The sequence below is a fragment of the Dendropsophus ebraccatus genome, chromosome 10, assembly GCF_027789765.1.
Source record: "Dendropsophus ebraccatus isolate aDenEbr1 chromosome 10, aDenEbr1.pat, whole genome shotgun sequence".
In the NCBI taxonomy this organism is placed as follows: domain Eukaryota; kingdom Metazoa; phylum Chordata; class Amphibia; order Anura; family Hylidae; genus Dendropsophus; species Dendropsophus ebraccatus.
The window spans coordinates 7,353,823-7,374,132 of NC_091463.1; the positions used below are offsets into that span (position 1 = coordinate 7,353,823).

Sequence of the window (20,310 nt, forward strand, 5' to 3'; positions counted from 1 at the left end):
GATTATCGCTCCGTGTAATAGGACCCTAAGTGAGAAGAATTCCTCTAGGAATTCTGGGTAATTGCCTGTATAGCCAGCCTCCTGGTGCTGGTAATGAGGTGAACATTTCCAGTAATGTCCAATCAGATTTTAGCTTTCATTTACCAATTTGGAACCCTGAACTCTGATTGGTTGTTACAGAATACAATGCACTGGGGGTATCTAACTGATCATGTGATACATAGCCCCGCCCCAGGCCTTTGTTTTTATTCCATAATTACAAAACACGGAGATCAGATCAGATATATATATATATATATATATATACACACATACACACACACACACACACACACACATAACACCTATATATATATATATATATATACATATATATATATACACGTCAGTACCATGTGTTGTATCCCATGGGGGGGGGAGGGTGCAGCTGTGCAGGATATACAGCCGTGTAAAGCGACAAACAAACTGATCCAGCCAAATCTGAGGTGTCTGTGTATACGGACGCATCAATGTACCCAGTATACCACACGTCTGTCCCCTATAGGTGTGTATACAGTACGGGTCGTGTGTATACCTACATCTACACTGATAAAAGTGATGTCCAGGGCTGCCCCCCCTCATGCACAGGTCCTAAGTGGTATTGCAGCACTGTCCCTTTTACCTTAATTGAGGTGCAATACCAGATACAACCTATAGACAGATGTGGCGCTGTCACGCTCATCCGGTCCTGGATACCTGATGGCCGGTGCACAGGAACGCTGCTTTCTGCTGCAATATAGTTGGACAGCTATTAGCGGCCGCCATCTTGGCCCTATAATAGAAGGTGACGCCATATATCTGATAGCAGTGTAATAACGCAGCTGGAGCGGATCTGCCGCCTCTTATACCTGCAGATCAGGTGCGATGACCACCAGCCCCTCCTCCCATATAAAGATGTACATGAAGATGTTGGTGGTGTCACCCAGCAGGTAAGGAGTTAATGGCTGACCCTCAGCGGAGATAAGCGGTGTGTTAGCAGCTGCCCGCTCTCACGCTGTCAGGTGACCGGGGGAGCGATTACAGGTGCGCACCGCTGGGTATATATGCAGGTGGGCAGGGAATAGTCTCTGGGATTGATCCAGACATGGCTCCTTGGATAGCGGTTACCTTGGCGCTGGCCGGATTCCTGGCGGCTGCCCATGCGGCATCGGTAAGAGCAAGACTGGGGGGGTTGTACCTGCCAGTATGTAGTGGCGCCCCCTAATGCTGCCCCCCCCCTCCACACTATATAACTGGATGTGCCCCTCATTCGCATCCCTGATAGGGGAATAGGTCCCCCCACTCCTATAACATGCCCCCGACTTGCCTATAGCCTGCTCTATTCTATATCACCCACATAGGCTCCATGACAAGCCCCCCACTCTATACCTCCATAGGCTCTATGACAAGCCCCCCACTCTATACCTCCATAGGCTCTATGACAAGCCCCCCACTCTATAACTCCATAGGCTCTATGACAGGCCCCCCACTCTATAACTCCATAGGCTCTATGACAGGCCCCCCACTCTATAACTCCATAGGCTCTATGACAAGCCCCCCACTCTATACCCCCATAGGCTCTATGACAATCCCCCCACTCTATACCCCCATAGGCTCTATGACATGCTCCTCACTCTATACCCCCATAGGCTCTATGACAGGCTCCCACACTCTATACCCCCATAGGCTCTATGACATGCCCCCATTCTATACCCCCATAGATTTCATGACAGGCCCCCCACTCTATACCCCCATAGGCTCTGACATGCTCCCCAACTCTATACCTCCATAGGCTCCATGATAGGCCCCCCACTCTATATTTCCTGCTAGGCTCTATGACATACCCCCACTCTATACCTCCATAGGCTCTATGACATGCCCCCCACTCTATACCATCCCCTATAGGCTCTATGACATGCCCCCCACTCTATACCATCCCCTATAGGCTCTATGACATGCCCCCACTGTATAACCCCCATAGGCTCTATGACATACCCCCCATTCTATATCACCCCCCCATAGGCTTTATGACATACCCCCACTCTATAATTTACTATAGGCTCTATGACATGCTCCCACTCTATACCCCCATAGGCTCTATGACATACCCCCACTCTATACCCCCATAGGCTCTATGACATACCCCCACTCTATAATTCACCATAGGCTCTATGACATGGCCCCACTCTATATCACTCCCATAGGCTCTATGACATGCCTGCCACTCTATAATTTCCCATAGGCTCCATGACATGCCCCCCAACTCTATATTACCCCTATAGGCTCTATGGCATACTCCCCACTCTATAATACCCCATAGGCTCTATAACATGCCCTGGTGAATGACGGCTGGACACCCCCATGTTGCCCCCCACCGTATACATGTGACCCTTGTGTCTTACAGCTGGGGGTGGTCTACACAGAGGGAGGATTCGTAGAAGGAACCAGTAAGAAGATTGGGCTGATTTCTCCAAGTTACGTGGATATTTTTAAGGGAATTCCTTTCGCTGCTCCTCCCGGAATCCTCGAGAAGCCTGAGAGACATCTAGGATGGTCAGGTACATGGGCCGGAAAGAGCGCCGATCTGTCACTCATTGTATTGTATTAAAGGGGTTATCCAGGATTAGAAAAACAGCGCCCCCTGTCCTCAGGTTGGGTGGGGTATTACACCAGCTCCATTCACTTCAATAGATCTGAGCTGCAATACCCACATCCTACCTAAGGACAAGAGTGGCGCTGTTTCTGGAAGAAAAGCCTGAATAGCCCCTCTAAGCTTCTCCCTCTCCATGTTTCTCCCCTTCTTTCCTCCCCCAGGTACCCTGAAGGCCACCAAGTTCAAGCCCCGCTGTTTGCAGCTCACCCTGACCATGAAGGACACCCGCGGGGACCTTGACTGCTTGTACCTCAATGTCTGGGTCCCCCATCAGAGCAAATCAGGTGAGTGATGTGGGAGGGTGAGGGGTCTCTACTGCTCAGCGCCATCTCTTAACTTTCTACCCTCTTGTGTTTAGTCTCGACTAACCTGCCCGTCATGGTGTGGATCTACGGTGGCGCCTTCCTGCTTGGTGCGGCGGAAGGAGCCAACTTCTTGGACAACTACCTGTATGATGGAGAAGAGTTGGCGCTCCGCGGCAACGTCATTGTGGTGACCTTCAACTACCGTCTGGGACCCCTGGGATTCCTCAGCACTGGAGACGCCAACGCCCCTGGTAAGATATGTGAACAGCGCCCCCTAGCCCAGATATGATGTGGGGGGCCCAATAGCAGCCTAATGGTCTATTCCTAAAGGGTTCATCCAGGCTTAGAAAAACATGGCTGATTTCTTTCAGAAAAAGCGTCACTCCTGTCCTCAGCTGAATTGCAATATCACACACAACCTGAGGACAGGGTGGCGCTGTTTCTGCAAAAAAGTATCTGTGCTTTTTCTCGTCCATTAATTATGCCCATATTGATCTATAGAGAAATCCTATTCGTAGGTCAGGCTTGTAGAGATGATGTGAGTCCCCCCCTCTGCAGGTAACTACGGTCTGTGGGATCAGCATATGGCCATCGCATGGGTGAAGAGGAACATCGCTTACTTTGGAGGAAACCCCGAAAACATCACCATCTTTGGAGAGTCGGCCGGAGGTGCCAGCGTCTCCCTGCAGGTAACCAGCTCATCCCTCCATAATCCACATTTAGAGGAGTATTTCCATTTTACAAATCCATCTCTAGTAACAGAAGTTTAGGTAGCTAGTGCAAAGGAACAAAGGAAGAGGGGGTGGGGCCTAGATAGGGAGATAGAACACAGGAAGTGGGGGGGGCCTAGAAAGTGCAGCGATAGAACACAGGAAGTGGGGGTGGGGCCTAGATAGTGCAGCGATGGAACACAGGAAGTGGGGGTGGGGCCTAGATAGTGCAGCGATGGAACACAGGAAGTGGGGGTGGGGCCTAGATACTGCAGTGATAAAACACAGGAAGTGGGGGTGGGGCCTAGATAGTGCAGTGATGGAACAGGAAGTGTGGGTGGGGCCTAGATAGTGCAGTGATGGAACACAGGAAGTGGGGGTGGGGCCTAGATAGTGCAGTTATAAAGCACAGGAAGTGGGGGTGGGGCCTAGATAGTGCAGCGATGAAACAGGAAGTGGGGGTGGGGCCTAGATACTGCAGTGATAAAACACAGGAAGTGGGGGTGGGGCCTAGATAGTGCAGCGATAAAACAGGAAGTGTGGGTGGGGCCTAGATAGTGCAGTGATGGAACACAGGAAGTGGGGGTGGGGCCTAGATAGTGCAGTTATAAAACACAGGAAGTGGGGGTGGGGCCTAGATAGTGCAGCGATAGAACACAGGAAGTGTGAGACCCTGCAGGCCGTCCTTTGATCCAGGCCAGTGCCTTTCCTCCATACACGATACATGACATCTCCATAATCAGGAAGGTATCAGACTGCACTGTATTGTGGGTATTTTTCTTGTCTTGCAGACTTTGTCTCCTTACAATGTTGGTCTGATTAAGAGGGCGATCAGCCAGAGTGGTGTCGGCCTGTCCCCGTGGGCTATTCAGCGTGACCCTCTCTTCTGGACTAAAAAGGTAAAGCTATGTGATCCCATTGCACCTGTGTACGTCCTTCCTCACCTGTATCCCCATCTCATGAACTTCTAGGTATCTTCGAACTACAATAAAGCCTGAAGAGACGGGTGAGTGCCGCAATTCTATTATCTCCCGTCCCGGATTGCTAGCAGTGACTTGTGACCTTGTCATTGAGCACCGCTGGTGTCTCTGTATATTCTCCGGCTTCTATTGGGGACTTTGATATATAGCGTTCATAGTGCTGAATGTGAATAAGGTTGTGGCGGTCGCAGTCTTTTCTCCTCACTGTGAGTGCTATGTAAACCCATTGTTTGTCACAACTCTCATAGACACTCTGCAATACACTCTGGTGATATAAGTGGGTGTGGCTTAATAAAAGGGGGAGTGGCCAGTACATACAGCCTCCATTGCTGAGTGATGCCCCCACTGCAAAGGTATAGTAGCATATTCTGTGTATTACAGGTGGCTTCCAAAGTGGGCTGCCCTGTGGATGACACCGCCGCCCTCGCCAACTGCTTGAGAGTGACAGACCCTCGCGCCATCACCCTGGCCTACACGCTGGATCTGACCAACCTCCAATGTGAGATCTCATTATATGACATGATTCGACCAATCAGATGGAGCCCTGACTATAATCCCCTCCTTCCCTTCCCTGTACATTAGATCCTGTGCTGTATTACCTGGGCTTCTCTGCCGTCATTGATGGAGATTTCATCCCTGATGATCCCGTGAATCTCTACAACAATGCGGCCGATGTGGATTATCTAGCGGGTGTGAACAACATGGACGCACATATGTTTGCTGGAGTGGACCTGGCCGCCATCAACAAACCTCTGCAAAACATAGTCCCGTAGGTGTCTGAGATACATAAGGAGCAGTATTATAGTAGTTATATTCCTGTATATAGGGAGCAGTATTATAGTAGTTATATTCCTGTATATAGGGAGCAGTATTATAGTAGTTATATTCCTGTATATAGGAGCAGTATTATAGTAGTTATATTCCTGTATATAGGAGCTGTATTATAGTAGTTATATTCTTGTACATAGGGGGCAGTATTATAGTAGTTATATTCCTGTATATATGAGCAGTATTATAGTAGTTATATTCCTGTATATAGGGAGCAGTATTATAGTAGTTATATTCCTGTATATAGGGGGCAGTATTATAGTACTCTGGTGTTGATTTTTAATATAGGCCTAGCGGCATTAGTGTCAGCCATAGATGGGATGTGCAGCCGTTCCATTCTCTCCAGTTCGTGTTTCACAGTTCTCCCTCTCTGAACAGCTAGCACTCCTTTATAAGACCCACATGACCAAAATTAGCAGGATATGTCTGTGCTCACATGTCTGGACCCTATATCTTCCCCATTCTGTGAGAGCAGTAATGGTAAGTGTAATACCATATCCATACTTGTGTCGTTTGGGGGCAGCCTTCCCCGCCGGTGGTGCTGGCTGGGTTTTGGTGGGGCTTTTTGGGTCTGGTCCTGTGACATTGGGGTTGCAGGGCCGTTCCATGGCCTCCCTTCCCTGCATGTGCACGCTTTGCGGGGTTGGCGGTCGCTGACCGACACGGTGTGGAGTTAGCGTAGGGACCCGTGTGGACCAGAGGACCTGCGCGGTGGTACACGGGGCAATATGGCTTGATCAATTCATATACAGACACTCTGGTGTTGATTTTTAATATAGGCCTAGCGGCATTAGTGTCAGCCATAGATGGGATGTGCAGCGGTTCCATTCTCTCCAGTTCGTGTATTATAGTAGTTATATTCCTGTATATAGGAGCAGTATTATAGTAGTTATGTTCGGGAATAGAAACACATAGTAGCACTCACCCGTACTTCAGCTTAGCGACTTTATTGCATCCACAAGTTGCGCTGAGGGGAAGGGTTCAGGTGTGTTCCCGAAACGGCCGTCCCAGGACGCGAACACACCTGACCCCTTCCCTCCCCGCAACTTGTGGATGCAATAAAGTCGCTAAGCTGAAGTACGGGTGAGTGCTACTACGTGTTTCTATTCCCGAACTTTGGTAAATCTTGCCTCTGTAGTTTGCACCCCCACCCAGCAGCTGTATCCACATTTACTGTCTGGCTTAAGACCGTTCCACAGATCCATTCCACATAGTGTATATTTGGAGCGGTGCAGGTCTCTACATCTCACCACCCACAATTATAGTAGTTATATTCCTGTATATAGAAGCAGTATTGAACCAAGCAGTATGAAATGGTTAATAATAATTTATGTCCTGTCAGGGCTGAGGTGGAGAAGTTGTTGCAGGATCTCACTCTCCCTAAGGGCTCAGTAGGAAGCAATGTGGCTTATGAACTTTACACAGCAAACTGGGGACCCAATCCCAGCCAGGAGCTGATGAAGAGAACCGTCATTGATGTAGAAACTGATTTCATCTTCTTGGTCCCCACTCAGGAAGCTCTCGCTCTTCATTCTATGAATGCCAAGTAAGCTAACACTATTACTTTTATTGTTTAAGGCCATTATATTTTGTTGCCTGCAGTGCCATCTGGGTGACATATCATGTAAAACATTTCTATACCAGTCATAGAAAATATATATATATATATATATATATATATATATATCTTGCACTGTATACAATATTTCTATACCAGTATCTGTTTTGTGTGTTTGCAGAAGTGGGAAGACCTACAGCTACATATTCTCGCACCCATCCCGTATGCCAATCTACCCGAGCTGGGTGGGTGCTGACCATGCAGATGACCTGCAGTACGTCTTTGGGAAGCCATTCACCACTCCGTTGGCCTATAGATCCCAGGATAGAGACGTCTCATCCGCAATGATCGCTTACTGGACAAACTTTGCTGCCACTGGGTAAGTTCTTTTTTTCCCTACCTGATCTAAGTGGTCACTGACATGAGAAGCAGCTAGCACTACCCATCTGGTGTTCATGTTATAAGTCCAGCATTGACCCTGTACACTCAATTTCTATTGCTGCAGGGAGCATGACCACTATCCCCCCCCCCCCCCTCCCTATTGTAATTTGTCCAAAATAGTAGATGAGATGTAAGCTGTGGTGTCAATGGAGAAAAGTCAGGTGACTGTATACTGCACTAGTCCCCCATCCCTTGTATTGGAGTGTGGGGGTCATGCTCTGTTTAGCCTCGTCCTACAGTAATATTACCGAGATCCAATGCCTTATAACAAGTGTCAAACTCAGGCCCTCCAGCTAAAGCTTTGGCTCTCCAGGCATGATGGGAGTTGTAGTTTTGCAACAGCTGGAGGGCCTCTGTTTGATATCCCTGTATGTCTCTTATACCGTTGTTAGATGTAATTTACAGATGTGTACAATTTTCTATTTAAAAATCTGTAGTCTTTCAGTACTTTTCAGCTGTATGTCCTGCAGGAAGTGGTGTATTCTCCACAGTGTGACACAGTGCTCTCTGCTGCCACCTCTGTCCTATGTCAGGAACTGCCCAGAGTAGCAGCAAATCCCTATAGATTTACACCTCGGCCACGTCGATGTCTTCACCCACTGTACTGCGCATGCGCAGCATAGTAAAGCCGCTGCTGTACTACGCAGCGCAGTACAGCAGCGTCTTTCCCAGATGCACAGCGCGTGCGCAGCATAGTAATGTCGTCGGTGTGGCCAATGTGCAATGCCGGCCCCCCCCGGGTGATGTCAGCATGGGGCGCTTTCCAAGGGGTGTGATTACAGCGCCAGAGCCTGCCCAGGACCCTGACTAGATAACCAGCCACCCGCCCACCGTGACTACTTGGCTGGTAATTTACATAGAGCGCAGGAGGTTATTGAACTTACTTTGCGGTCTGTATGTACAGGGGATGCAGGCTACAGGGGGATCTGTATGTACAGGGGGGACGCAGGCTACAGGGGGATCTGTATGTACAGGGGGGACGCAGGCTACAGGGGGGATCTGTATGTACAGGGGACGCAGGCTACAGGGGGATCTGTATGTACAGGGGACGCAGGCTACAGGGGGGATCTGTATGTACAGGGGGGACGCAGGCTACAGGGGGATCTGTATGTACAGGGGGGACGCAGGCTACAGGGGGATCTGTATGTACAGGGGACGCAGGCTACAGGGGGATCTGTATGTACAGGGGGGACGCAGGCTACAGGGGGATCTGTATGTACAGGGGACGCAGGCTACAGGGGGATCTGTATGTACAGGGGACGCAGGCTACAGGGGGATCTGTATGTACAGGGGACGCAGGCTACAGGGGGATCTGTATGTACAGGGGACGCAGGCTACAGGGGGGATCTGTATGTACAGGGGACGCAGGCTACAGGGGGATCTGTATGTACAGGGGACGCAGGCTACAGGGGGATCTGTATGTACAGGGGGGACGCAGGCTACAGGGGGATCTGTATGTACAGGGGACGCAGGCTACAGGGGGATCTGTATGTACAGGGGGATCTGTATGTACAGGGGACGCAGGCTACAGGGGGATCTGTATGTACAGGGGACGCAGGCTACAGGGGGATCTGTATGTACAGGGGACGCAGGCTACAGGGGGATCTGTATGTACAGGGGACGCAGGCTACAGGGGGGATCTGTATGTACAGGGGACGCAGGCTACAGGGGGGATCTGTATGTACAGGGGACGCAGGCTACAGGGGGGATCTGTATGTACAGGGGACGCAGGCTACCGGGGGATCTGTATGTACAGGGGACGCAGGCTACAGGGGGATCTGTATGTACAGGGGACGCAGGCTACAGGGGGATCTGTATGTACAGGGGACGCAGGCTACAGGGGGATCTGTATGTACAGGGGGATCTGTATGTACAGGGGACGCAGGCTACAGGGGGATCTGTATGTACAGGGGACGCAGGCTACAGGGGGGATCTGTATGTACAGGGGACGCAGGCTACAGGGGGGATCTGTATGTACAGGGGACGCAGGCTACAGGGGGATCTGTATGTACAGGGGACGCAGGCTACAGGGGGATCTGTATGTACAGGGGACGCAGGCTACAGGGGGATCTGTATGTACAGGGGGATCTGTATGTACAGGGGACGCAGGCTACAGGGGGATCTGTATGTACAGGGGACGCAGGCTACAGGGGGGATCTGTATGTACAGGGGACGCAGGCTACAGGGGGGATCTGTATGTACAGGGGACGCAGGCTACAGGGGGATCTGTATGTACAGGGGACGCAGGCTACAGGGGGATCTGTATGTACAGGGGACGCAGGCTACAGGGGGATCTGTATGTACAGGGGGATCTGTATGTACAGGGGACGCAGGCTACAGGGGGATCTGTATGTACAGGGGACGCAGGCTACAGGGGGATCTGTATGTACAGGGGGATCTGTATGTACAGGGGACGCAGGCTACAGGGGGATCTGTATGTACAGGGGACGCAGGCTACAGGGGGGATCTGTATGTACAGGGGACGCAGGCTACAGGGGGATCTGTATGTACAGGGGACACAGGCTACAGGGGGATCTGTATGTACAGGGGACGCAGGCTACAGGGGGATCTGTATGTACAGGGGACACAGGCTACAGGGGGATCTGTATGTACAGGGGACGCAGGCTACAGGGGGATGTGTATGTACAGGGGACGCAGGCTACAGGGGGATGTGTATGTACAGGGGACGCAGGCTACAGGGGGGATCTGTATGTACAGGGGACACAGGCTACAGGGGGATCTGTATGTACAGGGGACGCAGGCTACAGGGGATGTGTATGTACAGGGGACGCAGGCTACAGGGGGGATCTGTATGTACAGGGGACACAGGCTACAGGGGACACAGGCTACAGGGGGATCTGTATGTACAGGGGACGCAGGCTACAGGGGGGATCTGTATGTACAGGGGACGCAGGCTACAGGGGGATCTGTATGTACAGGGGACGCAGGCTACAGGGGGATCTGTATGTACAGGGGACGCAGGCTACAGGGGGGATCTGTATGTACAGGGGACGCAGGCTACAGGGGGGATCTGTATGTACAGGGGACGCAGGCTACAGGGGGGATCTGTATGTACAGGGGACGCAGGCTACAGGGGGATCTGTATGTACAGGGGACGCAGGCTACAGGGGGATGTTTGGGAAGCGTGCTGGCTGATGTACCAGCACGTTTCCTTAGCTTTATGGCCAATTTTAGCGTGATTGGTTCCCTTTAAGCAATTTTAGGCTGTGAGCAAAATCTGGGATCCCTTTGTTTTCTTCACCTATTGTATCTGACCCCACAGGGACCCCAGCCAAGGACCATCCAAAGTGCCCACCTCCTGGCTCCCCTACAACACACAGTTCGGTCAGTACTTGGAGATAAACAATGACATCAGCTACAAGTCGGTGAAGCAGTCGCTGCGCACGCCCTACGTCCGCTTCTGGGCCGGCACCTACCGCAATATGCCCTACCTGTAAGCAGCGCACCCCACTATTAAAACCATCAATGTGAATGGTGTCCGGTGCCGGCGTTTTTATTGCAAGAGAAGACGCCACAAACAACGGTTTCTGGAGTGTCGGGAGTTTATTGCAAAGACTAGTTTACATTGCTTGTGTACACTGAGCACTTCAGAACAGTCTCCTTCATTAATCCGAGTTACAAAACACAAGACACACAGTCAGACAGGGTTACAGGTGTAAACGTTCGCACCTCGCCGGCGCACAGACACACGGACTCACACGCACACACACATAGGCCAAAAGAAAAAGAAGATTGCACTATAAAGAAGTCAAAGTTTAATGTCTCCACCGTCCCCTCAGGTTTGGCTGGAGGAGCGGTGGACGTGGAATTAGTGTGGATTTACCAGTCAATCCCAATGTGATCCCTACAGCGTTCACAGTACTGTTCTATCTACAGGAACGTATCACGAAAAATCCCTCCTGAAACTACAAGTCCCAGAATGCAAGTGGCAGGGCAGGCTTTAGGTTTAAGCTTCTAACCCCATTGACTGTACTGATTGGCACTTGTGAGAATCCTCGAAAGTCTGGCAGAGAAAAAGTAGTAGTATCCCGGACTGGAAGGGTTAAGGCGCAGTGAGAGCTGTGCATTCTGGGTATTGTAGTAGAGTCAGATAGGTGCGTCCCCCAGACCTGTTTTCCCCTCACCTTAAGGATCTGGGGATGTAGACCAAGGATGGGGAACCTTCCGCCCAAAAACTACAATTCCCATCATGCCTGGGAAGCCAAAGCTTTAGCATGATGGGATTGTAGTTTTACAACAGCTGGAGGGCCTAAGATTCCCTATCCCTGGTGTAGACAAAACGTAAGTAAAACAAACTGTCCCGTATTGTGTCTGCAGCTCCTCGGCAGAGCAATACGGCTGCTGTCAGGATTAGACAGCACAGGGGTTGCACAGTTCTGCATAGGAGCTGTATACACAATACGGGAGGTCACTTGCGGCATTGCAGATGCAGTATACAATGGTCGCAGTATATACCTAGTCATGTTCTGTGGTACAGATGATCAAAATCCGGCGGTGAAGACAACACGGTAGGAAAGTCGTCTGAGAAACAAAACAAGGGCGACTTCCTAAAATACTTTTGTTTCTGGCCACGATCCCGTACTTCTCACAGGACAATGTATCAATGTGGAGTCCAGGCGGGATACAACTGTAACAAACCCTCAGCTGTGAGAACCATTAGGACCATACAACGCTAACAATAAGTATAGTAGAAATGTTGGCTAGACAGAGATTTATTATGGTAAACCCCTTAAGGGTACAAACACACACGGCTTATACGCTGCGTATTTACTGCTGTGATATGCAGCAGATTAGATGTAAATAACTGAACACAGTATCAAATCTGCTGCATATCTGCTGTGTGTGTTTGTACCCTTAAGAAGATTCCAGTGCGATCATACACACACAGCAGAGCTGAGTTTGCCTTTTGATCAGGCCATCCAATATGGCCCCACACCTGTCTGTAAACAAGCACCGCCCTCTGATCAGTCATGTGACCTCTCACTACCATCAGCTACGCATCTACCATTATAGCAGAGGGGAAGGCTGATGATTTCCTGAGCAGCCCGATTGCTCATTCATCGGCTGACCGCCGGCCATATTACATAGAGCCCTTACATAGGACTGCAGGTAAAGGTATCAACAATGTATTGGCATAAACCAGGTCAGTGCTAAGTGACAAATTCAGCTATAACATTGACCTATAGGAATGAATAATGACAGTCGGTATGGTTCACATCTCCTCGCTGCCGGCCACAATGCAGGTTTATAAAACCCAACAACGCTGCGGCGCTCCGGCCATGTCTATAAGATCACAAACCCAGGCGGAAAATACAGAAAGGCATCGTCGTCAGTAAATCACTGCGGGGACAAGGGAGTCATAGCTCCGCCAATAGCGGGGGGCACTCGCCGCCGGCAGGACTCCATGATGGCTTTCAGTTCGGGAAGGTGATGGAATCCAATGGCAGCAAATCCCACGAGCTCCTCTCCTTGTCATTTGGTTATTTTACTACAGGCAGTAAACACGGCATTGAGCTGGTATAGAAAAAGCAGAAGCCAAACATTTTTGCCAGAAAACTGACTGCGGCCGCCATCTTGGACTCAAAGCCTCAGTCTGAAAAAAGAAAATAAACCCTAAAAAAAATGCAAAAAAATCTGACCTGACTGTGCAAATAGAGATAGCACTAAGGCGGCAGGGAATGTGTGCAGAAGAACCGGTCCGACAGGACGCTCCGGCACCAGAGCTTCAGCAAATCCTATTAGCCTAAGGTCATAAAGCAGGGCTAGGGAACCTCGGCTCTCCAGCTGTTGCTAAACTACAACCCCCATCATGCTAAAGCTTCGGCTGTCCATGCATGATGGGAGTTGTCGTTTTGCAACAGCTTGAGAGCCAAGGTTCCATATCCCAGTCAGAGACTGGAAAGAAACGGGAAGAGTCTCCCTGTAACCACCGGGGGCAGCGCTGGGTGCAAACTGAAAATCAGGTCTGATGACATCACTGCTGAAATGGCCCAATCAGCATCAGCCAAAACCTGGTTGTGATCTCTTATAAATCCTCTTAATGAAAGAACTAAAGGCCTTTACCTCTCAGTGCTGCCCAACCTGTGTCCTCACCTGCTGCAATGCCAAAGACTCATTGCATCATGGGGGTTGTAGTTTTGCAAGTTGAAAGCTGTCAGGGCATGAGGAGAGTTCTAGTTTTGCATGCCGAAAGCTGCCTAGCTTGAAAAGCTACAACCCCCCTCCCATCATGCCCTCAGGCTATTTGCCAGGGCATGATGGGAGTTGTAGTAGCAGCAATCTGAGAGTCACAGGTTGGGGATCACCGCTATACATGATATATACAAAAACGCAAAAAAACGCCAGAAGGATGAGAAGTAACGTAATATCGCTCCAGCGTCTATTTACAACCAATAAATATTCATATAGGAAAACCATAAAAAAGGATTTTTCTTTTTACACTAAAAAATAAAACTTTACACAAAGAAAAAAAAAAAAAAAAAAAAATCACCCTCCCCCGTTCTGACCAACTTCACAGCCGCTGCCGGGAACTAATAATGGGAGGAAATGGTTCATTTGGCCCCAATTTTTTTTTTCAATTTGACAGAAAAATAAAATATCAGGTGATTATTTACAGAAGGCGATGACTGTACAGGACCAGGGCGCCATCCCCGCAGGGTGGGAGGAGCCTCCGGATGAGCAGACTCCGCCCCCTGCTATAGGGGGGCAATGCTTCTGGGGGATCTTTGGTGCGGTTTGAGATGCTGGACTGGTCGATGGCGAGGAGAATGCGTTGAGCCTGGCTTTTAGTAGTGAACCCTGCAGTGGTGGCGAGGGGCCGGCACAGCCGCCTCCAGCTTTTTATGGGTTAAAAAAAGTTGTCTTTTTTTTTTCTTTTTACAAAGTGCTTTTTTTTTTTGTAGAAAACGCACAGAATCATGGTATCCACAGGAGTGTATTTACATTAAGGTCCCTTTAAGGGGAAAGATGGCTAGCGTCGGGCCGGTCTGCCGCTCATAGCCGTACGAATCTGCTCCGATTCTCATAACTGAGATACAGGTAATTCTGTCCCAACCCAAAACTGGGTCAACTCTGTGAAGTCCTAATCCTGCATTAATACTGGAACCCTGGGCATGGCACAGGCTGAGCTCACGCTCTCCTCATCTACTCAACCCCCTTCCCTTAAAGGCACCTGCGGCATGGAGGCGGATTCTGGGTCCTGATGGCGTCGGCGGGAGCTGCCCCTCAACATGTCGGTGTCCGTTCAGCCGAGACCAATCTCCTCTGAGGGATCCGCTCTTGGTTTTGCCATTGGTCACAGTTTAGTAAAGTCAGGAGAAAGGGCCGGAGAGGGGCGAAGTCGCCCAGGGTGTCATTCCATAGGACGTAATAGTCGTTTCCCCCCCCTGGAGAAAGTGCTATCCTTTCTATCCCTCCAGAGCTCTGGCCGGGGTACAGTGGGTAGACTTGGGGTATCAGAAGATGCCCTTTGCTATCTTGAGGCCTTTCTGCTTCATCCGGGGTAAGGTGGAGCTGGATCCGTGCTTTATCTTTACCCCTTTAGAAAAACCGCGTCTTTTCAGTATAAAGTCATAGTTGGCTCCTGAGTTCATAGCGTAAAAGACGTTGGCGTTATCCGGGATCTTCAGCTCTGAGGAAAGATGGGAAAACAATTGTTATTGTCACATGACCTATATACAGGACACTGGACATGGTTACTTTCCTAAGGCCAATACGGTTGGATGGAGCAGCAGCTTACAGGTACAGTGCTCGACTCTTATACAGGACGATAATGCTGAAGGTAGTGGCCGCACACACGTCCAACCACCGCTACAAACAAACTGGGGAGCCCCGTTCTCATGATTAGTGGGGTCCCAGCAACTGGACGCCCAATGATCAGACAAGACAAGAGTGGCCTTTATGGTGAAGCTCCATTAAAGGGGAACTCCAGCAAAAATCTTTTTCTTTTACGTCAACTGGTTACAGAAAGTTATATAGATTTGTAATTTACTTCTATTACAAAACTCTCCAGTCTTCCAGTACTTATCAGCTGCTGTATGCCCTACAGAAAGTGGTGTATTCTCTCCAGTCTGACACAGCGCTCTCTGCTCCAAGCAACAGGGGATGAAACAGGGGATTTAAGGTGTTCCCTTACTTAGACACACCACACCCGAGGCCAAAAATCGGTGCACACTGTGTAATTGTATTGACAGTGCTCTCTGCTGCCACCTCTGTCCATGTCAGGAACTGTCCAGAGCAGCAGCAGCAAATCCCCATGGAAAACCTCTCCTGTATGGAAAGAGGGGGCAGCAGAGAACACTGTCAGATTGGAGAGAATACAACACTTCCTGCAGGACATACAGCAGCTGATAAGTACTGGAAGACTGGAGAGTTTTAAATAGAAATAAGTTACAAATCTATATAACTTTTTGAAACCAGTTGATTTGTAAGAAAAAGATTTTCACTGGAGCACCCCCTTTAAAATAAACTCAATCTGCATCTGGTTGGGGATCACCGCTATACATCATACATATCGTATGCATATACATCTACACAAGAACGCACAAACGCCAGAAGGATGAGAAGTAACGTAATATCGCTCCAGCGTCTATTTACAACCCATAAATATTCATATAGGAAAACCATAAAATAAAGGATTTTTCTTTTTACACAAAAAAAAAAAATATAATAATAATTAATAATAATAATATTTCACCCTCCCCCGTTCTAACCAACTTCACAGCCGCTGCCGGGAACTAATAATGGGAGGAAATGGTTCATTTGGCCCCAATATCAGGTGATTACACTGACACACATATTTATATATATATATATATATACACACACACATATATAATATAATATATAATATAATATAATATAATATAATATATATATATATATATATATATATATATTATATCTCTATAAATAAACACACACATACACTTGTGTGAAATGTTACTCTATTATGCTTCTTGGGTAAAGGTGACAGGGGGATATATATATATATCTTTAAGAACCCGAAACCAGTCACGTCATTACTACATAATCCATAGAAAGCAGACAGACCGGTCTGTGACGTTTCCTGTTCTGTTAGCAAACGCTGCAGAAATTCCATTACCTCTCTCCTCTGAAATGATCTGAACCAGCTCGTAGTCCTCGGCCCGCTCCCCATCCAGGTTGTGTTTGGCCATGGCTTTGCGGATCACTACAGGAGTTTTGTCCTGACTTGTTACCTGCGGATAAATGAGAATGTGATGGTTAGAGGGCGCTGACATGATCCCAATAGAGGGAGCCTACAGATCTATACAAATGAGTTACAGATGTGTTGGCTTTTTATTCAGGAACAGCACCACATTCATCCATGGCCATGTCAGGTACTGCAGTCCCTATACAAGAGAATACTAAGAACTCAAGGGCACTGTGGTGCTGTTTCCCAGTATGCTTTGTGATTGGCCAGGTCAGATGTCTATGTGCTAGTGCATGGGTCTCCAAACTGCGGCCCTCCAGCTGTTGAAAAACTACATGTCCCATCATGGTTTCGCAACAGCTGGAGGTCCGCAGTTTGGAGACCCATGTGCTAGTGTAATGTCCCGCCCATGAGTGACCCCAGTAGGTAAAGTCATGGTAACTCACCAGGATGCTCTTGTACATGTTGCCGTTGTCCACATCTAGGCTGACCCTGATGATGCAGCAATCGTCTATCTGCTGGTTGTAGAGGGGCAGAGATAGAGATGAGTAACTGGAGATCCCGGAGACAGAGCGCTTGTGCGTCCGAGAGGCGGATACCGGTGTAGAGGAGACAGACGATGAGGAGGCACTGCTGGACCCTGATCCAATGCCCGATGTGTCCAAAGAGGAGAGCGATGTCGATTCCCAGAACTACAGACACAAAATGGGGCGTCAGGCGTTGGTGCGGAGGACAGCGGACATTTATAAATACACAGGTGATGACCGTATGTATTATAAGGGGATAACAGACGGTACATTATAGTCTTATAATGTACAGCTGGTATCATGTTATCCAGTATGGACATACAGACAAGACGCACAGAGATCTGTTATACAAACAGGAAACTAAACCCCTAAAAAGCTCATTGCATTTAAAGGAAAAGCGGGTGACAATCAATATGGCTGCCATTTTGGATGTCACCCTGCTTTTCTCATTCCTTGGAGCATGTGATATCGATGCATTACTGTTAAGGAGGCTGGGACAGCTGAATGACACTCCAATAAGTTATCAGCTCAAACTGGACCTGCCCTTTCAGTAGTCACATGTCCACTTCTTGCAGAAAGCGCCATTTCATTTTTCAGGGGTGTAGTTCCCACATTGACGGAATACAATACAATCATCTACTATAATCCTTTCCCACACAGCAAAACACAGAGAGCAGGGACTGACCCCCAGGGGAGCACAGCGTTCTGTGGCCTGTGCCGGTGGATCTTTGGGCTGTTCCTCTCGTACCTTCTTCTCCTGACAGTCCGGCGACTCAGGCACAAAGCTGATATTTATCTCCTCCACATCGGAGCTGCTGGAACCGGCTGACGTCACGCTGACGGAGTCTGTGGCGTCGTTCCCGCAGAGGTGGGGGCTGCATTTCAGCTGGTCGAAGGACTTGGAGTGGGAGCTGACACTGGGGCAGGGCTCGGAGCTGGGAGGCTGACGGCTGCGGGAGACAAACAGCCCAACATAAGTCGGTTAATGGAGACCTAGAGAGCACATCCATATCACAGGAATGGTGTAATGGCTGCCTATCATCTCTAGTGATATAACATGGGAGCTTGGCTCAGCTGGATGTGTAGCGTGGTAGAGGTCAGACACCATAGTATGGCTTATTGTCACATGACACTTGCTGACATGTCTCTTAGCTTACTTACTCGCTCCATCGTTTGATGATCCCAGTGTTTTTCTTGGCCTTTAAAGTGTTGCTCGCAGATTCAGATAAAGGTTCGATCTCACAGGACAAACTATAACTGAGGCACAAGAAACAAAACTGGTTAATATTCCTCATATGTCTGCATAGTGACATGCCACTGCATACCCAAGAGATGCCCAACATACCACTGCGTACCCAAGAGAGGCCAGCCATACCACCGTGTACCCAAGAGAGGCCAGCCATACCACCGTGTACCCAAGAGAGGCCAGCCATACCACCGTGTACCCAAGAGAGGCCAGCCATACCACCGTGTACCCAAGAGAGGCCAGCCATACCATCGTGTACCCAAGAGAGGCCAGCCATACCACAGTGTACCCAAAAGATGATGATGACATACCACCGCGTACCCAAAAGATGCTGAGATACTACTGTGTACCCAAATGGACACACGTAGTCACCAATATCAGGAGCATCAGTGTAACTTTCCTACAGTATCGCAGGTGCCAGATATTACCCCATATTCCTGTCCGCTCACCTCTCTGCCTCGGTCAGCCGCTCCACACTGTGAAACCACTCCACAAACGCCTCATCCGGGATAAAACTGTAGTTGTTGCAGGCCGACTGCAGAAGCTTTATTTGAGCGATGACCTCAAACTCCTTATAAAAGCACAAAAAAGGCACAAATGTAGCAAAGTACAATAAACCAGAGCAAATTCTAATAAAAAGGGAATCTACGCAAAAAGATCGTAAAAGCCGCTTACCTTCCGCCTCTTCTCAAAGTTGATGAGGCCTCCCTATAGGCAGATAAAATAAAGATTAACAGGGAAGCCATCATTATAGTGTGTGTATTATTACAGACTAATTACCCAATGACTGGGATATAATCGTCCAGGGCACTGACCTCTAAATAGTCCTTCATGGCCGTGTCCAGCATTACCAGGTCAGTAAGAAAAGTACCGAGGTAAGGAATGGTTCCTTGCATGACGCCCTGAAAAGTGCAATACTGCAAGTCAACACTAGAGGCCGCACATCCTTACCAACAACCCACATCAGTGATTCCCAACCTGTGGCCTTCAGCTGCTGCAAAACTACAACTCCCAGCATACCCTGACCAAGCTGGGGAGCCACAGGGCTGCCTGGGCTATATACAAATCTATCTATATCGCCTTCTATACCAGCCGCTAGACATTACCTCAATAGTATGGAATATACAGAACCTGTTCTGTGGAACATTCTGGAAGGTTGAGGGGTCACTTACCATTTCTCTTTGCTGTTGGTGCCTCTTCTGCGCCCTCTTCGGATTAATATCCAGCGTTGCAAATTTGGAAGTGCCCTCCTAAAAGAGGAAAGGTTAACGGGGGGTTATGGATGCCAGAGACGACAACAAGCCGCGCTCCTCACAAAACAAAGCCGGGTTCAATCACTCTGCATTCCTGATGGATTGGCGACATCTGGACAGGCGCCGCTAGCGGCCTAAGGCCATTGAATCATGCGGTGGGCCACACCTTCCCACGCATTGTTCATTTGACTGAACGCCAAATCGGCGAGATGCAATCTAAACTATGTGTGAACAATTGTTCTGTGGGTAAAACATAACAGGCACTCGGCAATAATGGTCAGATTCCTCGTGACAGAGTCCAGGTTTACTACGAGGCCTGGAAAAGGAGACATCATGTATAGCATTGCTGTGGCTGTAACACAGGGGTATAAGGAGCAGCTGCCTCAGAAATGATGGGCGGTCTGGGAATGTGGCAGATTTTCCGATGCCCGGTTAGCTGGCATTGATGTGGTTTCACTGTACTGTATTACTGGAAGCTGGATGGGTCTGGGCTGACGTCTGTGCTAGCGATAAGAGAAGGGAATCCCTCGACCTCCCACACATCTGTGATATTCACCAGCACACCCAGTCTGACACACTGATCTTGCACTTGGCCTGA

At 49.1% G+C, this 20,310-nt stretch overlaps 2 protein-coding genes across 12 annotated transcripts in view; one reads left to right on the forward strand and one right to left on the reverse strand.

Annotated features, from left to right (window-relative positions):
- The first annotated feature begins 1,112 nt into the window (after positions 1 to 1,112).
- On the forward strand, positions 1,113 to 10,960 carry LOC138802485 (bile salt-activated lipase-like). The gene is made up of 11 exons (XM_069985859.1): positions 1,113 to 1,189; positions 2,423 to 2,576; positions 2,833 to 2,955; positions 3,030 to 3,227; positions 3,535 to 3,665; positions 4,478 to 4,585; positions 5,048 to 5,165; positions 5,249 to 5,435; positions 6,837 to 7,040; positions 7,234 to 7,431; positions 10,777 to 10,960. Exons 1-11 carry the CDS (start codon positions 1,124 to 1,126, stop codon positions 10,949 to 10,951), a joined length of 1,662 nt encoding a protein of 553 aa, XP_069841960.1. The 5' UTR covers positions 1,113 to 1,123; the 3' UTR covers positions 10,952 to 10,960.
- Positions 10,961 to 11,038: 78 nt separating this feature from the next.
- Positions 11,039 to 20,310, reverse strand: part of RALGDS (ral guanine nucleotide dissociation stimulator) — a 111,973-nt gene continuing 102,701 nt past the window's right edge. For 10 of the 11 annotated variants that reach the window (XM_069986030.1, XM_069986029.1, XM_069986033.1 and 7 more), the window contains 9 exons: positions 19,632 to 19,709; positions 19,275 to 19,361; positions 19,135 to 19,167; positions 18,909 to 19,030; positions 18,375 to 18,470; positions 17,899 to 18,163; positions 17,133 to 17,378; positions 16,618 to 16,732; positions 11,039 to 15,144 (listed from right to left, as the gene is read on the reverse strand). In XM_069986030.1, the coding sequence (XP_069842131.1) occupies positions 14,969 to 15,144; positions 16,618 to 16,732; positions 17,133 to 17,378; positions 17,899 to 18,163; positions 18,375 to 18,470; positions 18,909 to 19,030; positions 19,135 to 19,167; positions 19,275 to 19,361; positions 19,632 to 19,709 (1,218 nt within the window). In that variant the 3' untranslated portion in view covers positions 11,039 to 14,968. The remainder of the gene's footprint in view (positions 15,145 to 16,617; positions 16,733 to 17,132; positions 17,379 to 17,898; positions 18,164 to 18,374; positions 18,471 to 18,908; positions 19,031 to 19,134; positions 19,168 to 19,274; positions 19,362 to 19,631; positions 19,710 to 20,310) is intronic. The other variant, XM_069986024.1, reaches the window with a different exon arrangement.